Source organism: Periplaneta americana, chromosome 5 (genome assembly GCF_040183065.1).
Source record: "Periplaneta americana isolate PAMFEO1 chromosome 5, P.americana_PAMFEO1_priV1, whole genome shotgun sequence".
Taxonomy (NCBI): Eukaryota; Metazoa; Arthropoda; class Insecta; order Blattodea; family Blattidae; genus Periplaneta; species Periplaneta americana.
In genome coordinates, this window is record NC_091121.1 from 17388436 (window position 1) to 17413313 (window position 24878).

Genomic DNA, 24878 nt, shown 5'->3' on the forward strand with positions numbered 1-24878 from the left:
TTCATATCTTGCCTCAATACTCGATAGTTTTACCGTACGTGGCATTCAAACTTTACACACTCATTAGGCATTACATTTGACTTTTTGGTTACTTGCAACCTAAAGATTCTATTCTCCAAATTAATGTAGTCATACCCCTATCACCCTATACAAAGAATCTATAATCCAAATCCAAGTTCTACACAAAGCTTTCAAAGCACGACATTTTAATACTAGTTAGTAATTTATATTTACCAGTTTATGCAAGTTTCCTGACTGGTATTTCATCCATAGCTGTTTCCCATCTCCTGTCTCAGAGCCAGTTCCAGTCCGCAACTGCCCCAAAATACCCTGCAACAGGACACATGACAATCACATTTCTTTGCAAGTGACTTACATTTTCCGCAACCTATAAAAAAGCGGAACAACTGGATAATACCCATGGCAGAGCAATGTCGATAGTCGATGTTACTTGCTGGCCACTAGTCACCGAGCCCTGCCAAACAAAACACAATCGAAATGGTGGTAGTAAAATTCGCGACTATATTCTTAAATAATTCACAGCATTAGTCATGTGCAAGACTTCTGGCTTCTGTTGCATTCAAACAATTATAAAATACGATAATTTGGTCCAGGGAGCATCCGTTTTTGATGCAAAGATAATTTGTTTGCCTTGTTTCTTAAATAAAATTACGAAATGGCGTTCCTGTGCTTAACATTTAATAAAAAAAAGAAATATAGCAAAACTGTTTTGTCTCGAGACTCTCATCCAAGTCACGTAATCTACTTCAATATATTTGCGCAAATATAGGCCTATCTTGTAGCTAACAGTGCTCCTATCTCTCAGTAATGTTCACAACAAAGGAGGTAGAGAGAGAGAAAAGAAACAAATTTCTCCCTCCAACGACGCCACACACCAACATCATGTTCTTATGTTGGCGAGATTGTCTATTTACTTAAATTTGGTGCTAAACGTAACGGCACTGTTCTAAGATACCGTGGGAATTCTCCAGTTTAGCGAAAAAGCAAGATATGCAAACTGCACTGTTAATACAACATGCAAATCTTCACAAAGCTAAATACACAAAATTTAATTCTTAACCATATTCTGTCTTTGTATTATTACTGCTGCTAATTTATTGTATTTCAATATAGACACTACTTAGTAATTCATATTTACCAGTTCATGCACATCTTCTGACTGGTATCTGAACCACAGCTGTCTCCCATCTCCAGTCCGCAACTGCCCCAAAATACCCTGCAAAAGGACACATCACCATCACATTTCTTTCCAAGTCCCTTACATTTTCCGCAACCTATAAAACAGCAAGATATGCAATCTGCACTCTTAATACAACAAGCAAATCATCAGAAACTTAAATCCACTCAATTTAATTCTGTGCCTAATTTACTATGTTTCAATATCGACACTAGTTAGTAATCCATGTTTACCAGTTTATGCATATTTCCTGACTGGTATTTCATCCACAGCTGTCTCCCAACTCCTGTCTCAGAGCCACTTCCAGTCCGCAACTGCCCCAAAATACCCTGCAAAAGGACACATCACCATCACATTTCTTTCCAAGTCCCTTACATTTTCCGCAACCTATAAAACAGCAAGATATGCAAACTGCACTGTTACTACAACAAGCAAATCTTCAGAAACTTAAATTCACTCAATTTAATTCTGTGCCTGTATTATTGTTGTTATTATTATTATTATTGGAACAACTGGATAATACCCACGGCAGACCAATATCGATAGTCGACCCTACTCGCTGGCCACTAGTCACCGCGCCGTACCGAGCCGTATCAAACAAAATATAATCGAAATGGTGGTAGTCAAATTCGCGACTATATTCTTAAATAATTCACTCCATTAGTCAAGTTCAAGGTTTTATGTAGTACAACGGCGGTTTTTTGAATGCATTAAAAGAAAATGAAGATGTAATAAGATAATAAACTAGGTTATCACAAGGAAATTAACAGGAAAAAAGGTGTGTTTCACGGAATACAATTAAAATGACGGAAACTAAATTTCCGGTTAATGTTCGCCAAAGCGTAAAGTACGTAATTATGACAGCGTTGCTGTTTTATTTCTGGCCTATAGAAAAATACCTAGCCTTTTACGAAAAAAAAAATTTAAGGACCATGAAATTATTCACCGCTTTCATTATAGGCCTATTATTTTTCAACAATATTACGAATCAAAAACTGTCATATTATATAATTTTAACTACTACATGGACGAATCAAATCAAGCTAACCTAACCAAAGCTAACCTAACTTAACCAAAGCTAAGCTAACCTAACCAAAACTAATCTAACCTAACCAAAGCTAATCTAACCTAACCAAAGCTAATCTAACCTAACCTAAGCTAACCTAACCTAACCTAACCTAACCAAAGCTAAGCTAACCTAACCAAAACTAATCTAACCTTACCAAAGCTAATCTAACCTAACCAAAGCTAATCTAACCTAACCTAAGCTAAGCTAAGGTAATCTAAGCTAACCTAACATAACATAACTTCGTAAATGCAAGGCCTGTAACCGGAGCAAGAAGGGATCTCAATCATTTAATCTGCAAGTACACGCAAAAATAAATTCAAGTAAGGATCACGCTCCCACTGCATGAGAGGTCCGCGCATGCGCTACAGCAAAACTGTTTCTGTCCCGAGCCTCTCATCTAAGGCACTCGTCATAATTTACTCGCAATATTTACGCAAATACACATTGTCGCTAACAGTGGTGCTATCTCTCAATAATGTTCAGAACGAAGGCGGTAGACAGAGAGAGAAAAAATTTCTCCCGCCAACTACGCCACACACCAACGTCATGTTCTTATGTTGGTGACATTGTGTATTTACTTAAATTTGGTGGTAAACGTAATGGCACGGTTCAAAGTGACCGTGCTAATTCTCCAGTATAGCGTTATTATTATTATTATTATTATTATTACTACTGCTGCTAATTTACTATGTTTCAATTTCGACACTAGTTAGTAATCCATGTTTACCAGTTTATGCATGTTTCCTGACTGGTATTTCATCCACAGCTGTCTCCCAACTCCTGTGCCAGAGCCGCCTCCAGTCCACATCTGCCTCAAAATACCCTGCAACAAGACACACGATAATCACATCTCTTTACAAGTGGCTTACATTTTCCGCAACCTCTGAAACACCAAGATATGCACTGCTAATAGAACATGCACATCTTCAGAAACCTAAATCCACACAATTTAAATTTTCAACTATTTTCTGTAACTGTATTATTATTACTGCTAATTTACTGTATCTAAATATCGACACTAGTTACAAATTCATGTTTACCGGTTTATGCACGTTTCCTGACTATATTCGATCCACAGTTGTCTCTTATCTCCTGTCCCAGAGCTGCCTCCAGTCCGCAACTGCCCCAAAATACCCTGCGATAGAACATATGACAATCACATTTCTTTACAAGTGCCTTACATTTTTCGCAACCTATGAAACAGCAAGATATGCACTGATAATAGAACATGCATTTTTTTTGTGCTAATTTACTGTCTATAAATATCGACATTAGTTTGTAATCCATGATTACCAGTTTATGTATGTATCGTCCACAGTTGCCTCCCATCTCCTCTCACAGTGCAGCTTCGCTACCATGCTCATCTTTTGTGTCACTCCACAGAATCAAACACCTACTCTCAAACTGCCCCAAAATGTCCTGAAACATGACAAAAGTCGTTTAAATCTTCGGTAACCTATGAAACCTCAAGATACAGGAACTGCATTTACTACTATATGCATTATATCTTCAAGAATATTAATCCGCAATATTTTTTTAGTACGTTATTTTACGACGCTTTATCAACATCTTAGGTTATTTAGCGTCTGAATGAGATGAAGGTGATAATGCCGGTGAAACGAGTCCGGGGTCCAGCACTTGCTCGTATTGGGTTGAGGGAAAACCCCGGGAAACACCTCAACCAGATAATTTGCCCCAACCGGGAATCGAACCCGGGCCACCTGGTTTCGCGGCCAGATGCGCTAGCCGTTACTCCACATGTGTTAATCCGCAATAATTTATTCTCTATTTTATATCACAAGTCACTCAAAACGGACAAGATGGCGAACTATAGACCAGTAGACCTACACGTCATATAATTAAGTTATACGTCATCTACACATCATATAATTAAATTACACGTTATCGTCGCGAAATTACGATACATTCATCAATATTACATTACAACCCATTGCTCCAGAAACCTCGATACGAATTACCTATTGTATGCCTCAACTTTACTCAACGGTTTCTCAAGTACCTCTAACTGATTTATAACTCTCACAGGTCAAAATTTTCCCAAATATTCTTACCTGGCATACTTATATCCATTTTGTGTTTCAAAAAAACACAGCACAATAAATTTACGCACCTCACGAAAGTCAGCCATATTCATTTTCCACTCATTGCACTGCATTTCATTATTGCCAACACACCTATCACAAAAAATTCCTAAACAGTACTACAAAATTCGTCTCATTCCTTATTTTCAATACAGAAACCATTATTTTCTAGCGTCAAAAGTTTCTAAATCTCTATTTCAGCAAATAAAAGACAAAACAAGTTGTTGGCAAAAAAAAAAAAAAAAAAAAAAAAATTATCAATAATATTAAACAAAATAGCTCAATTGGCAACATTGGCTAACCGTCATCTCGGACTCTTCGAGACGCCGTCTCGCGAACAAACGAACCATCGGAGTCCATATTTCATTCCATGGCGCACAATATAAAACTAATAAAATTTAAACTAAAAAAAACACATTGTCGGTATTAATTATTATTCCCTCTATTTTCTACTCTATTATCGCCTCTACTTTCCATGTATTTTCACCTTTACTTTCAACTCTATTATCATCTCCATTTTCTCCTCTATTTTCCCTAAATTTTCAACTCTATTACACTCTCTATTTTCTACTCTATTATATCTCTATATTCTCCTCCGTAGTCTCTTCTGTATATCCCTCCTATTTTCTCCTCCAATACAATTCCCTCTACTTTATACTCCATTATCCCCCTATTTTCTCCTCTACTGCCCCCTCTATTATCCTCTCTATTATCCCTCTACTTTTTCCTCTATATCTCCTCTCTTAACTCTTCTATTTAGCCCATATATATTTTCTCCTCAGTTTTCTCCCAATTTTATCGTCTACCTCTACTTTCCCTCTATTATCTACTTCACTTTCGCCTCCATTTCCTTCTCTCTTTTCCATCTATTATCCTCTCTATTTTCTCACTCATACATTTTCTTTCTATATCGATCTATTTGTCCTCTATTTTCCCGGGGTATTTCCCCATCTATTCTCTCCTCTTTGTCCTCTCTATTCTCTCAATTTGTCCACCTACATTCTCCTTTATTATCCCATTTATTTTCTACTTTATTTCCTCATCTATTATTCCTCCATTTTCTGCTCTATTTTTCTCTACTGTCCCTCCCTTTCCACTTCTATTATCCCATATATTTTCCACTCTATTTTCTCTTACCTTTTCCCCCTGTCCTTTCTCGTCTATTGTTCCTCTCTTTTCTCTCTATTTCGATCTATTTTCTTCTATCTATTCTCCTCCATTTTCCCCTGTATATTATCCTCAATTTTCTTCTTTTTCCTCCTCTATTATCCCTCTAATTTCCTTTCCATTTCCTCCTCTATATTAACTTCTATTTTCTCCTGCATTTTCTCTCTATTATATCCTCCATTTTCTCATGTACACTTTTATATTCCTATTATCCCTTCTATTTTCCATTTCTTTTCTCTTAATATCCACCTATTTTCTCCGCTATTTTCCATCTCTCTATTCTCCTTTATTTCATTTTATATTTTCTTCTCTACTACCCCCTCTAATTTGCCTTGTACTTCCTCCTCTGTTTTGTTCACTCTATTATCCCCTGTATTTTCTCCCCTATTATCCCCTTTATGTTCCCCTCTACACTCTCTATTTTCTGCTCTACGTTTTTCCCTATTTGTCACTTCATTATCTTATCAACTTTTATTATATTATCCCCTCCACTTTACCCTTTACTATCCCCCTATATTTCGTCTATTATACCTCTTCACCTCTCTCCTCTATTTTTCTATTCTTTCCTCTAATCTCCTCTCTATTTTCTCTTCATTTGCTCCTCTACGTTCTCTCTGTATTTTCCCTCTACATCCTCTATGTGCCAGTGTATTTTGCCTTCATTTTCTTTCTATTTCCGCCTCTAATTTCCTCTCCATTTTCTCCTCTATTACCCCTCTGTTTTCCTCTGTACCTTGTCATCTATTTTCCTTCTATTTCCTCTAGAGAGATAAGAGAGATAACAGACAAGATAAAAGTTGAGAAAATAGAGGGAAAATACTGGAGAAAATAGACGGAAAATGGAAGAAGAATACAAAGTAGATAGAAATTTGAGCACAAAATAGACGGAATAATAAAGCAGAAAACATAGCAATAATGGATAGAAAAGATGCAGTAATAGAGGAGAATATACAGGGTAAAATAGAGGACAAAACGGAGAAGAAAATAAACGAGGAAATAGAAAGTAAACAGTTGATAGGCAGAAAATAGAGGTCAAAAAGAAAGGAAAATACAGGCAAAAGAGATAAGAAAGTAAAGCAAAGAATACACAAGATATTGTAAAACAAAATAGCTAAGAAAATAGAGTGGAAAATAGATGCAAAAATAGGGAACGAAATGCAGAGAAAATAGAGATGAAAACATTAGGGAAATAAAGGAGAAAATAGAGCAGAAAATACGTGCCAAAATACAGGAGTAAATAGAGAGGAAAAATTACAAATTATAGACAAAACAATTGAAAATTACAGGGAAAACAGAGGACACAATATACTGGCGAAAGAGCAACAATAGAGGAGGAAATACATCGGGAAAATAGAATGGAAACTAGAGGGGATAATAAAGGAGACACTGGAAAATACAGCACATAATACAAGAGAAAATAGAGGGGACATTTCAGGGAAAATTACGAACAAAATAAAGCAGAAATTGAACGAAAAATAGACGGTACATAAACGAGGTATTACAGGACAAATAAATGGAAAATAGAGGAGATAACAAAGGAAAATAGAGTTCAATATAAAGCGGAAATAGAGAGAAAATGCAGAAAAAATACACTGCAAAATAGAGGACAAAATAGACGGGAAACCAGAACACAAAAGAGGCACAATACTCAACCGCACAAAATTGATGACAAAATACAAGAGAGATAGAGAGAAAATGGAAGACAAACTAGACAATAAAATAACGGGAAAATAGTCGGCAAAATATATGACAAAATATAGTAGTGACAAATAAAAAATTACTTCTAAGCTAATAAAATGTCCTTGCGTAAATTGCTACATCTCACTTACATTAACTTGTGTACGAAATAGCATGACTGTAATCACAATATGATTTCAGAAAATTTAACATTTCAGTAAAATAACTTTCAAGTCTACCGGAAAGCCTCATTTGTGTCTTTTGGCATTTAAATACTAAACACACGCTATTTTTTTATAATATTGCCCACATCCTCCCCTTTAAGGAAGAAATGGGTGAAATTATGTCCATTATAAAAACTATTTCCCTTTTTTGCAAACAAATATAAATAGACATCTTTCATTTATACGTTCACCACATTTTATCAACATAATCACTCTCAGAACTCATGTTTCACTTATTTTTCACAATCACAAATAAGTTTTCGTCACAGAAAATCGACATTTTAAAGTCATATTTCCAACTTTTATTTTCCTGCATTTACTCACATTCAAATTCTATATGCTCCCACAAATTTCATGCTAAGAAGCTGCAATTTTTACTGTGTGTCCTGCAGAACATTCACTCCTCGTGAAATACGGATATCAGAGACATGTGGTGGCTATTATGTCTTCAATGTTTGAGACCCGGGCATATTGCACCTCTTCGTTCTTCTAACCTGTACGTAATGAAAGGACAGGAGGAGCAATGAAGCACCAGCAGTCCGGAGTGTACATAAAGTGGAAGGAATAACACGAAGCAGCCCCTTTTGCGCTTTTCAAATTTCAGAATAATTAATGCTTTACAATTCAAATATATCTACATATGGTTGCAAAACGGTATTTGTCAAATACAGGGGGGAGAGCCATTAATCCTTCCCATTGAAGGCTTTAAGGAACCAACCTGGACAAATACCCAATGTCCCATCCCTACCTTCCCGTGGTGCAGCTGTTAGTAAGCATAATTTCACGAGCTCAACTAAAGGGACGGGCTACTCATCAATTAGCACTGGTCAGCTCGATGAGTTAATGACCGAATTTGGTATAATTTTCCTCTATTCAATACCTAATTCTCTCTTTACCCTTTCCTATCCAGTCCTCTGACTGAACTCTTACTTTCTTCGACCCCGACAGTATTAGAGCATTCGAGGCCTAGGGGTTCATTTCACTTTCCTTCCTACCCTTCCTACTTTTCTGTTCCTAGTGCTGACCTGCTATGGCACTAAAATCGTCCTCCAGTGGCTTAAGGAGGGAAAGTTGGTGATCAACAACATCTCCCAGGGTTGTGTGTGAATGAAGTAGCCACCAAAACATTAAAATATGGTGTTCACTTAAATCGGCTACAACTTGCCATTTAACCACTCCAATATGAAATGAGTATACCATTAAGGTAAAATTATCCGGAGGTAAAATAGTCCCCCAATCGGATATCCAGGCGGGGACTACTTTAATGGTACAGAATCAACTAAACATCTTACAATGGAATGCTGGTGGTATAACATCAGCTAAGAAGACCTAACTAGCCAAAATACTTCATAAGTGAAAGTCTCAGGAATCTTCTCTCCAACATCAATAAATTTAAAAATGCAGTTATATTGTCAGACTCCAATGCAGCTATTCTATCAATAGTCTCCAGACACACACCTTAATCTCAAATAGCAGAAATAAATAAAATGATCTCTCAACTAATAACACTCAATAAAAGAATTGTATTCCAATGGATACCATCCCACTGTGGAATCCTGGGAAACGAGAATGCGGATGCTTTAGCAAAGAAGGGCAGCACTGCTACTTACAGACCTGTTACTAAATCTACGTATTCCTTTGTGACAAGATTGATTAAATCTACATACTTACACTTCAACAAACAAAATTTGATAACACAATCTCAAGGGAAAAAATGGAACTCTCTGCATCATAATCCACAGTTGATTCCTGATTTACCACGCAAATCGTCTGTAGCTGCATTTACATTGGCAACGGGCCATGACTGTTTGGCCAAGCATCTGCATAGAATTGGAATATATCAGTCTCCTAATTGTCCATTGTGCAACTCAAATCAAGAAATGGATTCAGAACATCTCAAAATCTGTGCGTCAGTGGCTAACCATGACAATATCTTTCAAAAATATTGGAGTGCAAGAGGTCAAATGACTTTATTGTCAAATGCCTGGCATTAGAAAACAACAACAACAACAACAACATATTCATAATTGTTTGGTTACATGGATATATATATTTTAATATATATCGGTATTTACATTATTTCCTCCATCCTAATTGAACTTAAGCTTCACTTCAGTCTACTGACATAGAGATATTCTTCTTATGACTTACATTACATTGCAAATTCTTCTTGGTTCTGATAACTATGGTCACATCCTCTGCCGATTTAAGTTCACCTACGTCCACAACTACTGTGTCTGTCTGCTCTGTTAAGTTTCAACCATCATACAAAGTGGATTTTTTTTTTTTTTTTTAAGTCTAAGAGTACCGTCAAAAATACCAAATTACAAGAAAATGTAAGAAAACAAAACCTATTGACTCAAATTTGATTATATGATAAAGCCATTTTAAAATGTTCGTTTCGAAGAGAAAAATATAAATTGTGTCATTTTATAAAACAAAATACTGTATACATTAAATTGTAACATTTCTGCAACATTTACCATTCCAACATAGTACACAGAGCGTAACATTTACAATCTGTCAATAATGTGAGTTAGAATTTTAGCTATTTCGACGCCCGATGGATGCCTGTAGTTTACTCTTGAAAGGTTAGCTTTCAACCACTAACATGCACGGCAACAAACTACGCTCCAGAAGAGATGATACCTTACAACATTGAAAGCTTTCATTTACAACAGGGTTCGTCTCTATAATCACCAGGAGCATTTTACATTTTTTTTCCAATTCGTTTTCTCCATATTTCAACATAAATTAATTTTTAATAATTCCGAAAACTTCTGACCGCCACTGTATATTGAACTACAGTTTATTTGTTTTAAACCACATACTCATGCAGTCAGTTTCAAAGTCATTTGTACTTTTGTACATTATAATAACACAAATATCATCTTACTTACTTACTTACTTACTGGCTTTTAAAGAATCCGCAGGTTCATTGCCGCCCTCACATAAGCTTGCCATTGGTCCCTATCCTGAGCAAAATTAAGCCATTCTCTATCATCATATCCCACCTCCCTCAAATCCATTTTAATATTATCTTCCCATCTACGTCTCGGCCTCCCTAAAGGTCTTTTTCCCCTCCGGCCTCCCAACTAACACTCTATATGCATTTCTGGATTCGCCCATACGTGCTACATGCCCTGCCCATCTCAAACGTCTCGATTTTATGTTCCTAATTATGTCAGGTGAAGAATACAATGCATGCAGTTCTATGTTGTGTAACTTTCTCCATTCTCCTGTAACTTCATCCCTCTTAGCCCCAAATATTTTCCTAAGCACCTTATTCTCAAACACCCTTAATCTCTGTTCCTCTCTCAAAGTGAGAGTCCAAGTTTCACAACCATACAGAACAACCGGTAATATAACTGTTTTATAAATTCTAACTTTCAGATTTTTCGACAGCATACTGGATGATAAAAGTTTCTCAACCGAATAATAACAGGCATTTGCCATATTTATTCTGTGTTTAATTTCCTCCCGAGTATCATTTATATTTGTTACTGTTGCTCCCAGACATTTGAACTTCTCCACCTCTTCGAAAGATAAATTTCCAATTTTTATATTTCCATTTCGTACAATATTCTGGTCACAAGACATAATTATATACTTTGTCTTTTCGGGATTTACTTCCAAACCTATCTCTTTACTTGCTTCCAGTAAAATTCCCGTGTTTTCCCTAATCGTTTGTGGATTTTCTCCTAACATATTCACGTCATCCGCATAGACCAGCAGCTGATGTAACCCGTTCAATTCCAAACCCTCTCTGTTATCCTGGATTTTCCTAATAGCATACTCTAGAGCAAAGTTAAAAAATAAAGGTGATAGTGCATCTCCTTGCTTTAGCCCACAGTGAATTGGAAACACATCTGACAGAAACTGACCTATACGAACTCTGCTGTACATTTCACTGAGACAAATATCATCTATAAAGATAATTATTATTTTAGACACTGATATCTTTCTGTTGCAGGAAATACGCCATAACAATCTAGAGGGTTTCAATTGTTATTTATTTATTACATTTACTTAACAATTATTAAACTTTAAAACTCAAACAATGCAGCTGTTAGTGGAACTACTTCCTTCCACTCATCTCATAAAAACGATAGAGCAACATCAAGGACAGCAGTTATTTTCGACAATGGTAAATCATGCATGAAACTCACCCTTCGCTGTGAGGTAGACGATCATCTCGTCCTGCCTGAAGTCATTGGATGCTGAACAGCGTGTTAAGGACTCAAGGTGCAATTCTGCTCTGACTCCGTGCAGTGTCTATCTCTCCATGGTCTCCGTGTGGCTGTGACTGAGGAATCCATGAGAAGCCGATCATGCCACATACAGTGGTAAGTCACCCTGTGCCTCGCAGACCAACACCAGTCTTTCTCCCGCCATGCCGCTTTGGTTCACAGCTCTGGATTTCAACTGTGCTGGCACTGTAGTGCAAACAAAACGTTTCGAATGTATAGAAGGTGATGTTTCTTTTCAATACAAGCACTTTCCTCGAAACTTCACAATTACCTTCTCACAGAGGTGAGCCTGCCTGGGAAGAAATAAAAAATAGGTTGCAACCGCCAAATTACTCTTCAAGGAACGACCACTCACATAAATTGAGGGAAAGAAGACAAAGGACGGACACTGGAAAGTTTTCTTTTCTCAATCGTACTATCAGGGACTGGAATTCTTTACCTGCAGACTTACTAAAGGCTTTACCAACAACCAAAAACGTATTTAAAAATAGGCTTAAGGACTTTACTGATAGACAGTAATTATACACAGTATGTAAAGGATGTAAATGATATTTTGTTATTGAAGTGTTGTATCAGTGAAGAATTATGTTGTGTCAGTAAAGTGTGCTGTGTCAGTGAAGTCTGTTCCTGTCAGGGAAGCTTTATAGTTTATAGTGGCAGTGCAAAGTATTTGAACAGTGAAATGTTTTTGAAGTGTTAGTGAAATCAGGATAGAATCAGTGAAATATGTCGTAGTTCCAGTGCAGTGAGTTGACAGCGAAATGAGTGTAATGTGGAAAGGTACTTGTGCAGATATGAACATATCATACTCGTGGGTTTTAGTTCGAACTTAGGTTTAAGATACAAATTAGATTTATTTTAAATGTTATTTTAAGTAATCATGCTTCATTTAATTTAGGATATTCCCTATTATCATTATTATTATTATTATTATTATTATTATTATTATTATTATTATTATTATAAATTATTGTTAATATTAATTATTTCTATTAATTATTGGTATTATTATTAAGTGTATTCTTAAATAACAAGTTTATTATTGTCATTATTGAGTGTAATTAGTTACCACTGCCATCAGGTATATACCCATTCCAGTGTGAATAAATGCATGCATGCATACATACATACATACATACATACATAACATAACATAACATAACATACATACATACATACATACATCAGCGAGAGTGATGTCACATATCAGCATAAAACAGGATTAACATCATCAACAGCTGAGGTTTATGTCTCAAGATGCTCTTCATTTCACATCGTTGTTTAGTCAGATGCTTCGAACAGAATGCTCTATACCAGTGGTATTCAACCGGAAGTATAGAATATCCTTCAGGTACACCAACACAAACCAAGTGGTACATTAAATTTTAGTAAAGATATACTGTACATACTATTTCATGATAAACACTGAATGATCACAGTCAGGGTTACCCACAGCAGACCTGGACGTAAGATCATGCAATTTTTAACGCCATATTCTCTGCCAAAACAAATGTTTATTATTTCCTAATTCCACCGTTATTTACGCAATATCTTGCAGCTCTGCTCATTACAATTATATTATTGTCATTCTATAAAAAAAAAAAGGTGCTATTTCAACTGCCTATTAGTAAATAATTAAATGACACTTGTAAAATCTCAAGGTACAGTTTTCGAAATACTTTCCAGAAATTGTGAGAGAATTTAACTCCCAATTACAATCCTTTTACACTTAAAGCTTGCAAGGACCCCAGTGGATCATTGCCGCCCTCACATAAACCCACCATTGGTCCCTATACCGAGCAAGATTAACCTCGTCTCTACCATCATATCCCGCCTCCCTCAAATCCATTTTAATAGAATCCTCCCATCTACGCCTCTACGTCTTATTCTCTCTGACCTTCCTAATAACACTCTATATGCATTTCTGGATTCGCCCATACTTGCTACATCCCCTGCTCATGTCAAATGTTTCGATTTAATGTTCCTAATTATATCAGGTGAAGGATAAAATGTATCCAGTTCTGCATTGTGTAACTTTCTCCATTCTCCTGTAATTTCATCCCTCTAAGCCCCAAATATTTTCCTAAGCACCTTAATGTCAAATACTCTCCCTGTTTCATCTCTTCTCCTTCTGTTCCCCCTGGGATATTCTTGTCCTCTCTGTTATCTCCATGTCCCCTCAGTTTCTCCCTGTTACCTCTGTGCTCTCCCTGTTTCCTCTGCATGCTCTCTCTGTCCCCTCTGTGCTCCTCCTGTCCTCACTGTACTCTCCCTGTCTCCTATGTGCTCTCTCTGTTCCCTTTCTGCTTTCTCTGTCCCCTCTGTTCTCTCCCTGTTCACTCTGTGCTCTCCCTGTTCCTTCTGTGCTATTCCTGTTCCCTCTCTGTCCCCTTTGTTGTCTCTCTGTTGCCTCTATTCTCTCCCAGTCCTCTCCCACCCTCCTCCGTCTTTCTCTGACCCCTCTGTTCTCACCCTGTCCCCTCCGTTCTCTCCCTGTTCACTCTGTGCTCTCCCTGTTCCTTCTGTGCTATTCCTGTTCCCTCTCTGTCCCCTTTGTTGTCTCTCTGTTGCCTCTATTCTCTCCCAGCCTCCTCCGTGCTCTATCTGACCCCTCTGTTCTCTCCCTGTCCCCGCTGTTCTCTCCCTGTTCACTCTGTGCTCTCCCTGTTCATTCTGTGCTCTTCCTGTTCCCTCTCTGTCCCCTTTGTTGTCTCTCTGATGCCTCTATTCTCTCCCAGCCTCCTCCGTGCTCTCTCTGACCCCTCTGTTCTCTCCCTGTTCACTCTGTGCTCTTCCTGTTCCCTCTCTGCCCCATTTGTTGTCTCTCTGTTCCATCTATTCTCTACCAGTCTCCACCGTGCTCTCTCTGACCCTTCTGTTCTCTCCCTGTCCCCTCTGTTCACTCCTTGTTCACTCTGTGCTCTCCCTGTTCTTTCTGTGCTCTTCCTGTTCCCTCTCTGTTCCCTCTATTCTCTCCCTGACCTCTCCCAGCCTCCTCCATGCTCTTTCTGACCCCTCTGTTCTCTCCCAGACCCCTCTGATTCTCCCTGTTCACTCTGTGCTCTTCCTCTTCCCTCTCTGTCCACTTTGTTGTCTCTCTGTTGCCTCTATTCTCTCCCAGCCACCTCCGTGCTTTCTCTGACCCCTCTGTTTCTCCCTGTTCACTCTGTGCTCTTCCTGTTCCTTCTGAGCCCTTCCTCTTCCCTCTCTGTCCCCTTTCTTGTGTCTCTGTTGCCTCTATTCTCTCTCAGCCTCCTCCGTGCTTTCTCTGACCCCTCTGTTCTCTCCCTGTTCCTTCTGTGATCTTCCTGTTCACTCTCTGTCCCCTTTGTTGTCTCTCTGTTGCCTTCATTATCTCCCAGCCTCCTCCGTGCTTTCTCTGACCCCTCTGTTCTCTCCTTGTCCCCTCTGTTCTCTCCCTGTTCACTCTGTGTTCTCCCTGTTCCTTCTCTGCTCTTCCTGCTACCTCTCTGTCTCCTTTGTTATCTCTCTGTTGCCTCTATTCTCTCCCAGTCCTCTCCCAGACTCCTCCGTGCATTCTCTGACCCCTCTGTTCTCTCCCTGTTCACTCTGTGCTTTCCCTGTTCCTTCTGTGCTCTTCCTGTTCCCTCTCTGTCCCCTTGGTTGTCTCTCTGTTCCCTCTCTTCTCTCCCTGACCTCTCCCAGCCTCCTCCGTGCCCTCTCTGACCCCTCTGTTCTCTCCCTGACACCTCTGTTTCTCCCTGTTCACTCTGTGCTCTTCCTGTTCCTTCTGTGCTCTTCCTCTTCCCTCTCTGTCCCCTTTGTTGTCTCTCTGTTGCCTCTATTCTCTCCCAGCCTCCTCCGTGCTTTCTCTGACCCCTCTGTTCTCTCCTTGTCCCCTCTGTTCACTCCCTGTTCACTCTGTGCTCTCCCTGTTCCTTCTGTGCTCTTCCTGCTCCCTCTCTGTCTCCTTTGTTATCTCTCTGTTGCCTCTATTCTCTCCCAGTCCTCTCCCAACCTCCTCCGTGCATTCTCTGACCCCTCTGTTCACTCACTGTTCACTCTATGCTCTCCCTGTTCCTTCTTAGCTCTTCCTGATCCCTCTCTGTACCCTTTGTTGTCTCTCTGTTGCCTCTATTCTCTCCCAGTCCTCTCCCACCCTCCTCCGTGTTTCTCTCACCCCTCTGTTCTCTCCCTGTCCCCTCTGTTCTCTCCCTGTTCACTCTGTGATCTCCCTGTTCCTTTTGTGATCTTCCTGTTTACTCTCTGTCCCCTTTGTTGTCTCTCTGTTGCCTCCATTATCTCCCAGCCTCCTCCGTGCTTTCTCTGACCCCTCTGTTCTCTAATTGTCCCCTCTGTTCACTTCCTGTTCACTCTGTGTTCTCCCTGTTCCTTCTCTGCTCTTCCTGCTACCTCTCTGTCTCCTTTGTTATCTCTCTGTTGACTCTATTCTCTCCCAGTCCTCTCCCAGACTCCTCCGTGCATTCTCTGACCCCTCTGTTCTCTCCCTGTTCACCCTGTGCTCTCCCTGTTCCTTCTGTGCTCTTCCTGTTCCCTCTCTGTCCCCTTGGTTGTCTCTCTGTTCCCTCTCTTCTCTCCCTGACCTCTCCCAGCCTCCTCCGTGCCCTCTCTGACCCCTCTGTTCTCTCCCTGACCCCTCTGTTCCTCCCTGTTCACTCTGTGCTCTTCCTGTTCCTTCTGTGCTCTTCCTCTTCCCTCTCTGTCCCCTTTGTTGTCTCTCTGTTGCCTCTATTCTCTCCCACCCTCCTCCGTGTTTCTCTCACCCCTCTGTTCTCTCCCTGTCCCCTCTGTTCTCTCCCTGTTCACTCTGTGATCTCCCTGTTCCTTTTGTGATCTTCCTGTTTACTCTCTGTCCCCTTTGTTGTCTCTCTGTTGCCTCCATTATCTCCCAGCCTCCTCCGTGCTTTCTCTGACCCCTCTGTTCTCTAATTGTCCCCTCTGTTCACTTCCTGTTCACTCTGTGTTCTCCCTGTTCCTTCTCTGCTCTTCCTGCTACCTCTCTGTCTCCTTTGTTATCTCTCTGTTGACTCTATTCTCTCCCAGTCCTCTCCCAGACTCCTCCGTGCATTCTCTGACCCCTCTGTTCTCTCCCTGTTCACCCTGTGCTCTCCCTGTTCCTTCTGTGCTCTTCCTGTTCCCTCTCTGTCCCCTTGGTTGTCTCTCTGTTCCCTCTCTTCTCTCCCTGACCTCTCCCAGCCTCCTCCGTGCCCTCTCTGACCCCTCTGTTCTCTCCCTGACCCCTCTGTTCCTCCCTGTTCACTCTGTGCTCTTCCTGTTCCTTCTTAGCTCTTCCTGATCCCTCTCTGTACCCTTTGTTGTCTCTCTGTTGCCTCTATTCTCTCCCAGTCCTCTCCCACCCTCCTCCGTGTTTCTCTGACCCCTCTGTTCTCTCCCTGTCCCCTCTGTTCTCTCCCTGTTCACTCTGTGATCTCCCTGTTCCTTTTGTGATCTTCCTGTTCACTCTCTGTCCCCTTTGTTGCCTCTCTGTTGCCTCCATTATCTCCCAGCCTCCTCCGTGCTTTCTCTGACCCCTCTGTTCTCTAATTGTCCCCTCTGTTCACTTCCTGTTCACTCTGTGTTCTCCCTGCTCCTTCTCTGCTCTTCCTGCTCCCTCTCTGTCTCCTTTGTTATCTCTCTGTTGCCTCTATTCTCTCCCAGTCCTCTCCGAGCCTCCTCCGTGCATTCTCTGACCCCTCTGTTCTCTCCCTGTTCACTCTGTGCTCTCCCTGTTCCTTCTGTGCTCTTCCTGTTCCCTCTCTATCCCCTTTGTTGTCTCTCTGTTCCTTCTATTCTCTCCCAGCCTCCTCCGTGCTCTCTCTGACCCCTCTGTTCTCTCCCTGTTCACTCTGTGCTCTCCCTGTTCCTTCTGTGCTCTTCCTGTTCCCTCTCTGTCCCCTTGGTTGTCTCTCTGTTCCCTCTCTTCTCACCCTGACCTCTCCCAGCCTCCCCCGTGCTCTCTCTGACCCCTCTGTTCTCTCCCTGACCCCTCTGTTTCTCCCTGTTCACTCTGTGCTCTTCCTCTTCCCTCTCTGTCCCCTTTGCTGTCTCTCTGTTGCCTCTATTCTCTCCCAGCCTCCTCCGTGCTTTCTCTGACCCCTCTGTTCTCTCCTTGTCCCCTCTTTTCACTCCCTGTTCACTCTGTGCTCTCCCTCTTCCTTCTGTGCTCTTCCTGCTCCCTCTCTGTCTCCTTTGTTATCTCTCTGTTGCCTGTATTCTCTCCCAGTCCTCTCCCAGACTCCTCCGTGCATTCTCTGACCCCTCTGTTCACTCCCTGTTCACTCTATGCTCTCCCTGTTACTTCTGAGCTCTTCCTGATCCCTCTCTGTACCCTTTGTTGTCTCTCTTTTGCCTCTATTCTCTCCCAGTCCTCTCCCACCCTCCTCCGTGTTTCTCTGACCCCTCTGTTCTATCCCTGTTCACTCTGTGCTCACTCTGTTCCTTCTGTGATCTTCCTGTTCCCTCTCTGTCCCCTTTGTTGTCTCTCTGATGCATTTATTCTCTCCCAGCCTCCTCCGTGCTCTCTCTGACCCCTCTGTTCTCTCCCTGATCAATCTGTGCTCTTCCTGTTCCCTCTCTGCCCCATTTGTTGTCTCTCTGTTGCTTCTATTCTCTCCCAGTCCTCTCCCAGGCTCCACCGTGCTCTCTCTGACCCCCATGTTCTCTCCCTGTCCCTCTGTTCACTCCTTGTTCACTCTGTGCTCTCCCTGTTCCTTCTGTGCTCTTCCTGTTCCCTCTCTGTCACCTTTGTTGTCTCTCTGTTCCCTCTATTCTCTCCCTGACCTCTCCCAGCCTCCTCCGTGCTCTCTCTGACCCCTCTGTCCTCTCCCTGACCCCTCTGTTTCTCCCTGTTCACTCTGTGCTCTTCCTGTTCCTTCTGTGCTCTTCCTCTTCCCTCTCTGTCCCCTTTGTTGTATCTCTGTTGCCTCTATTCTCTCCCAGCTTCCTCCGTGCTTTCTCTGACCACTCTGTTCTCTCATTGTCCCCTCTGTTCACTCCCTGTTCACTCTGTGCTCTTCCTGCTCCCTCTCTGTCTCCTTTGTTATCTCTCTGTTGCCTCTATTCTCTCCCAGTCCTCTCCCAGCCTCCTCCATGCATTCTCTGACCCCTCTGTTCACTCCCTGTTCACTCTATGCTCTCCCTGTTACTTCTGAGCTCTTCCTGATCCCTCTCTGTACCCTTTGTTGTCCCTCTGTTGCCTCTATTCTCTCCCAGTCCTCTCCCACCCTCCTCCGTGTTTCTCTGACCCCTCTGTTCTCTCCCTGTCCCCTCTGTTCTCTCCCAGTTCAATCTGTGCTCTCCCTGTTCCTACTGTGATCTTCCTGTTCACTCTCTGTTCCCCTTTGTTGTCTCTCTGTTGCCTCCATCATCTCCCAGCCTCCTCCGTGCTTTCTCTGACCCCTCTGTTCTCTCCTTGTCCACTCTGTTCACTTACTGTTCACTCTGTGTTCTCTCTGTTCCTTCTCTCCTCTTCCTGCTCCCTCTCTGTCTCCTTTGTTATCTCTCTGTTGCCTCTATTCTCTCCCAGTTCTCTCCCAGCCTCCTCCGTGCATTCTCTGAACCCTCTGTTCTCTCCCTGTTCACTCTATGCTCTCCCTGTTCCTTCTGAGCTCTTCCTGATCCCTCTCTGTCCCCTTTGTTGTCTCTCTGTTGCCTCTATTCTCTCCCAGTCCTCTCCCACCCTCCTCCGTGTTTCTCTGACCCCTGTGTTCTCTCCCTGTCCCCTCTGTTCTCTCCCTGTGTACTTCGTGCTCTCTCTGTTCCTTCTGTGATCTTCCTGTTCCCTCTCTGTCCCCTTTGTTGTCTCTCTGATGCCTCTATTCTCTCCCAGCCTCCTCCGTGCTCTCTCTGACCCCTCTGTTCTCTCCCTGTTCACTCTGTGCTCTTCCTGTTCCCTCTCTGCCCCATTTGTTGTCTCTCTGTTGCATCTATTCTCTACCAGCCTCCACCGTGCTCTCTCTGACCCCTCTGTTCTCTCCCTGTCCCCTCTGTTCACTCCTTGTTCACTCTGTGCTCTTCCTGTTCCCTCTATTCTCTCCCTGACCTCTCCCTGCCTCCTCCGTGCTCTTTCTGACCCCTCTGTATCTCCCTGTTCACTCTGTGCTCTTCCTGTTCCTTCTGTGGTCTCCCTCTTTCCTCTCTGACTCCTTTGTTGTCTCTCTGTTGCCTCTATTCTCTCCCAGCCTCCTCTGACCCCTCTGTTTCTCCCTGTTCACTCTGTGCTCTCCCTGTTCCTTCTGTGCCCTTCCTCTTCCCCCTCTGTCCCCTTTCTTGTGTCTCTGTTGCCTCTATTCTCTCCCAGCCTCCTCCGTGCTTTCTCTGACCCCTCTGTTCTCTCCCTGTTCCTTCTGTGATCTTCCTGTTCACTCTCTGTCCCCTTTGTTGTCTCTCTGTTGCCTCCATTATCTCCCAGCCTCCTCCGTGCTTTCTCTGACCCCTCTGTTCTCTCCTTGTCCCCTCTGCTCTCTTCCTGTTCACTCTGTGTTCTCCCTGTTCCTTCTCTCCTCTTCCTGCTCCCTCTCTGTCTCCTATGTTATCTCTCTGTTGCCTCTATTCTCTCCCAGTCCTCTCCCAGACTCCTCCGTGCATTCTCTGACCCCTCTGTTCTCTCCCTGTTCACTCTGTGCTCTCCCTGTTCCTTCTGTGCTCTTCCTGTTCCCTCTCTGTCCCCTTTGTTGTCTCTCTGTTCCCTCTATTCTCTCCCTGACCTCTCCCAGCCTCCTCCGTGCATTCTCTGACCCCTCTGTTCACTCACTGTTCACTCTATGCTCTCCCTGTTCCTTCTTAGCTCTCTGTACCCTTTGTTGTCTCTCTGTTGCCTCTATTCTCTCCCAGTCCTCTCCCACCCTCCTCCGTGTTTCTCTGACCCCTCTGTTCTCTCCCTGTCCCCTCTGTTCTCTCCCTGTTCACTCTGTGATCTCCCTGTTCCTTTTGTGATCTTCCTGTTCACTCTCTGTCCCCTTTGTTGCCTCTCTGTTGCCTCCATTATCTCCCAGCCTCCTCCGTGCTTTCTCTGACCCCTCTGTTCTCTAATTGTCCCCTCTGTTCACTTCCTGTTCACTCTGTGTTCTCCCTGCTCCTTCTCTGCTCTTCCTGCTCCCTCTCTGTCTCCTTTGTTATCTCTCTGTTGCCTCTATTCTCTCCCAGTCCTCTCCGAGCCTCCTCCGTGCATTCTCTGACCCCTCTGTTCTCTCCCTGTTCACTCTGTGCTCTCCCTGTTCCTTCTGTGCTCTTCCTGTTCCCTCTCTATCCCCTTTGTTGTCTCTCTGTTCCTTCTATTCTCTCCCAGCCTCCTCCGTGCTCTCTCTGACCCCTCTGTTCTCTCCCTGTTCACTCTGTGCTCTCCCTGTTCCTTCTGTGCTCTTCCTGTTCCCTCTCTGTCCCCTTGGTTGTCTCTCTGTTCCCTCTCTTCTCACCCTGACCTCTCCCAGCCTCCCCCGTGCTCTCTCTGACCCCTCTGTTCTCTCCCTGACCCCTCTGTTTCTCCCTGTTCACTCTGTGCTCTTCCTCTTCCCTCTCTGTCCCCTTTGCTGTCTCTCTGTTGCCTCTATTCTCTCCCAGCCTCCTCCGTGCTTTCTCTGACCCCTCTGTTCTCTCCTTGTCCCCTCTTTTCACTCCCTGTTCACTCTGTGCTCTCCCTCTTCCTTCTGTGCTCTTCCTGCTCCCTCTCTGTCTCCTTTGTTATCTCTCTGTTGCCTGTATTCTCTCCCAGTCCTCTCCCAGACTCCTCCGTGCATTCTCTGACCCCTCTGTTCACTCCCTGTTCACTCTATGCTCTCCCTGTTACTTCTGAGCTCTTCCTGATCCCTCTCTGTACCCTTTGTTGTCTCTCTTTTGCCTCTATTCTCTCCCAGTCCTCTCCCACCCTCCTCCGTGTTTCTCTGACCCCTCTGTTCTATCCCTGTTCACTCTGTGCTCACTCTGTTCCTTCTGTGATCTTCCTGTTCCCTCTCTGTCCCCTTTGTTGTCTCTCTGATGCATTTATTCTCTCCCAGCCTCCTCCGTGCTCTCTCTGACCCCTCTGTTCTCTCCCTGATCAATCTGTGCTCTTCCTGTTCCCTCTCTGCCCCATTTGTTGTCTCTCTGTTGCTTCTATTCTCTCCCAGTCCTCTCCCAGGCTCCACCGTGCTCTCTCTGACCCCCATGTTCTCTCCCTGTCCCTCTGTTCACTCCTTGTTCACTCTGTGCTCTCCCTGTTCCTTCTGTGCTCTTCCTGTTCCCTCTCTGTCACCTTTGTTGTCTCTCTGTTCCCTCTATTCTCTCCCTGACCTCTCCCAGCCTCCTCCGTGCTCTCTCTGACCCCTCTGTCCTCTCCCTGACCCCTCTGTTTCTCCCTGTTCACTCTGTGCTCTTCCTGTTCCTTCTGTGCTCTTCCTCTTCCCTCTCTGTCCCCTTTGTTGTATCTCTGTTGCCTCTATTCTCTCCCAGCTTCCTCCGTGCTTTCTCTGACCACTCTGTTCTCTCATTGTCCCCTCTGTTCACTCCCTGTTCACTCTGTGCTCTTCCTGCTCCCTCTCTGTCTCCTTTGTTATCTCTCTGTTGCCTCTATTCTCTCCCAGTCCTCTCCCAGCCTCCTCCATGCATTCTCTGACCCCTCTGTTCACTCCCTGTTCACTCTATGCTCTCCCTGTTACTTCTGAGCTCTTCCTGATCCCTCTCTGTACCCTTTGTTGTCCCTCTGTTGCCTCTATTCTCTCCCAGTCCTCTCCCACCCTCCTCCGTGTTTCTCTGACCCCTCTGTTCTCTCCCTGTCCCCTCTGTTCTCTCCCAGTTCAATCTGTGCTCTCCCTGTTCCTACTGTGATCTTCCTGTTCACTCTCTGTTCCCCTTTGTTGTCTCTCTGTTGCCTCCATCATCTCCCAGCCTCCTCCGTGCTTTCTCTGACCCCTCTGTTCTCTCCTTGTCCACTCTGTTCACTTACTGTTCACTCTGTGTTCTCTCTGTTCCTTCTCTCCTCTTCCTGCTCCCTCTCTGTCTCCTTTGTTATCTCTCTGTTGCCTCTATTCTCTCCCAGTTCTCTCCCAGCCTCCTCCGTGCATTCTCTGAACCCTCTGTTCTCTCCCTGTTCACTCTATGCTCTCCCTGTTCCTTCTGAGCTCTTCCTGATCCCTCTCTGTCCCCTTTGTTGTCTCTCTGTTGCCTCTATTCTCTCCCAGTCCTCTCCCACCCTCCTCCGTGTTTCTCTGACCCCTGTGTTCTCTCCCTGTCCCCTCTGTTCTCTCCCTGTGTACTTCGTGCTCTCTCTGTTCCTTCTGTGATCTTCCTGTTCCCTCTCTGTCCCCTTTGTTGTCTCTCTGATGCCTCTATTCTCTCCCAGCCTCCTCCGTGCTCTCTCTGACCCCTCTGTTCTCTCCCTGTTCACTCTGTGCTCTTCCTGTTCCCTCTCTGCCCCATTTGTTGTCTCTCTGTTGCATCTATTCTCTACCAGCCTCCACCGTGCTCTCTCTGACCCCTCTGTTCTCTCCCTGTCCCCTCTGTTCACTCCTTGTTCACTCTGTGCTCTTCCTGTTCCCTCTATTCTCTCCCTGACCTCTCCCTGCCTCCTCCGTGCTCTTTCTGACCCCTCTGTATCTCCCTGTTCACTCTGTGCTCTTCCTGTTCCTTCTGTGGTCTCCCTCTTTCCTCTCTGACTCCTTTGTTGTCTCTCTGTTGCCTCTATTCTCTCCCAGCCTCCTCTGACCCCTCTGTTTCTCCCTGTTCACTCTGTGCTCTCCCTGTTCCTTCTGTGCCCTTCCTCTTCCCCCTCTGTCCCCTTTCTTGTGTCTCTGTTGCCTCTATTCTCTCCCAGCCTCCTCCGTGCTTTCTCTGACCCCTCTGTTCTCTCCCTGTTCCTTCTGTGATCTTCCTGTTCACTCTCTGTCCCCTTTGTTGTCTCTCTGTTGCCTCCATTATCTCCCAGCCTCCTCCGTGCTTTCTCTGACCCCTCTGTTCTCTCCTTGTCCCCTCTGCTCTCTTCCTGTTCACTCTGTGTTCTCCCTGTTCCTTCTCTCCTCTTCCTGCTCCCTCTCTGTCTCCTATGTTATCTCTCTGTTGCCTCTATTCTCTCCCAGTCCTCTCCCAGACTCCTCCGTGCATTCTCTGACCCCTCTGTTCTCTCCCTGTTCACTCTGTGCTCTCCCTGTTCCTTCTGTGCTCTTCCTGTTCCCTCTCTGTCCCCTTTGTTGTCTCTCTGTTCCCTCTATTCTCTCCCTGACCTCTCCCAGCCTCCTCCGTGCTCTCTCTGACCCCTCTGTTCTCTCCCTGACCCCTCTGTTTCTCCCTGTTCACTCTGTGCTCTTCCTGTTCCTTCTGTGCTCTTCCTCTTCCCTCTCTGTCCCCTTTGTTGTCTCTCTGTTGCCTCTATTCTCTCCCAGCCTCCTCCGTGCTTTCTCTGACCCCTCTGTTCTCTCCTTGTCCCCTCTGTTCACTCCCTGTTCACTCTGTGCTCTCCCTGTTCCTTCTGTGCTCTTCCTGCTCCCTCTCTGTCTCCTTTGTTATCTCTCTGTTGCCTCTATTCTCTACCAGTCCTCTCCCAGACTCCTCCGTGCATTCTCTGACCCCTCTGTTCACTCCCTGTTCACTCTATGCTCTCCCTGTTACTTCTGAGCACTTCCTGATCCCTCTCTGTACCCTTTGTTGTCTCTCTGTTGCCTCTATTCTCTCCCAGTCCTCTCCCACCCTCCGTGTTTCTCTGACCCCTCTGTTCTCTCCCTGCCCCCTTCTGTTCTCTCCCTGTTCACTCTGTGCTCTCTCTGTTCCTTCTGTGATCTTCCTGTTCCCTCTCTGTCCCCTTTGTTGTCTCTCTGCTGCCTCTATTCTCTCCCAGCGTCCTCCGTGCTCTCTCTGACCCCTCTGTTCTCTCCCTGTTCAATCTGTGCTCTTCCTGTTCCCTCTCTGCCCCATTTGTTGTCTCTCTGTTGCATCTATTCTCTCCCAGTCCTCTCCCAGTCTCCACCGTGCTCTCTCTGACCCCTATGTTCTCTCCCTGTCCCTCTGTTCACTCCTTGTTCACTCTGTGCTCTCCTTGTTCCTTCTGTGCTCTTCCTGTTCCCTCTCTGTCACCTTTGTTGTCTCTCTGTTCCGTCTATTCTGTCCCTGACCTCTCCCAGCCTCCTCCGTGCTCTCTCTGACCCCTCTGTTCTCTCCCTGACCCCTCTGTTTCTCCCTGTTCACTCTGTGCTCTTCCTGTTCCTTCTGTGCTCTTCCTCTTCCCTCTCTGTCCCCTTTGTTGTC

At 43.9% G+C, this 24878-nt stretch overlaps 1 protein-coding gene across 3 annotated transcripts in view; it reads right to left on the reverse strand.

Moving 5' to 3' along the window:
• The window catches only part of LOC138699486 (uncharacterized), a 77983-nt gene that overhangs the window by 17789 nt on the left and 35316 nt on the right, over positions 1-24878 (reverse strand). The window contains exons 7-13 of one of the 3 annotated variants that reach the window (XM_069825407.1): positions 11607-11873; positions 3561-3686; positions 3308-3402; positions 2995-3090; positions 1432-1527; positions 1160-1237; positions 235-330 (exon numbers count right to left, since the gene is read on the reverse strand). In XM_069825407.1, coding sequence (XP_069681508.1) covers positions 235-330; positions 1160-1237; positions 1432-1527; positions 2995-3075 — 351 coding nt within the window. In that variant the 5' untranslated portion in view covers positions 3076-3090; positions 3308-3402; positions 3561-3686; positions 11607-11873. Of the gene's footprint in view, positions 1-234; positions 331-1159; positions 1238-1431; positions 1528-2994; positions 3091-3307; positions 3403-3560; positions 3687-4339; positions 4429-11606; positions 11874-24878 lie in introns of those variants that run through there. The other 2 variants (XM_069825408.1, XM_069825409.1) reach the window with 2 other exon arrangements.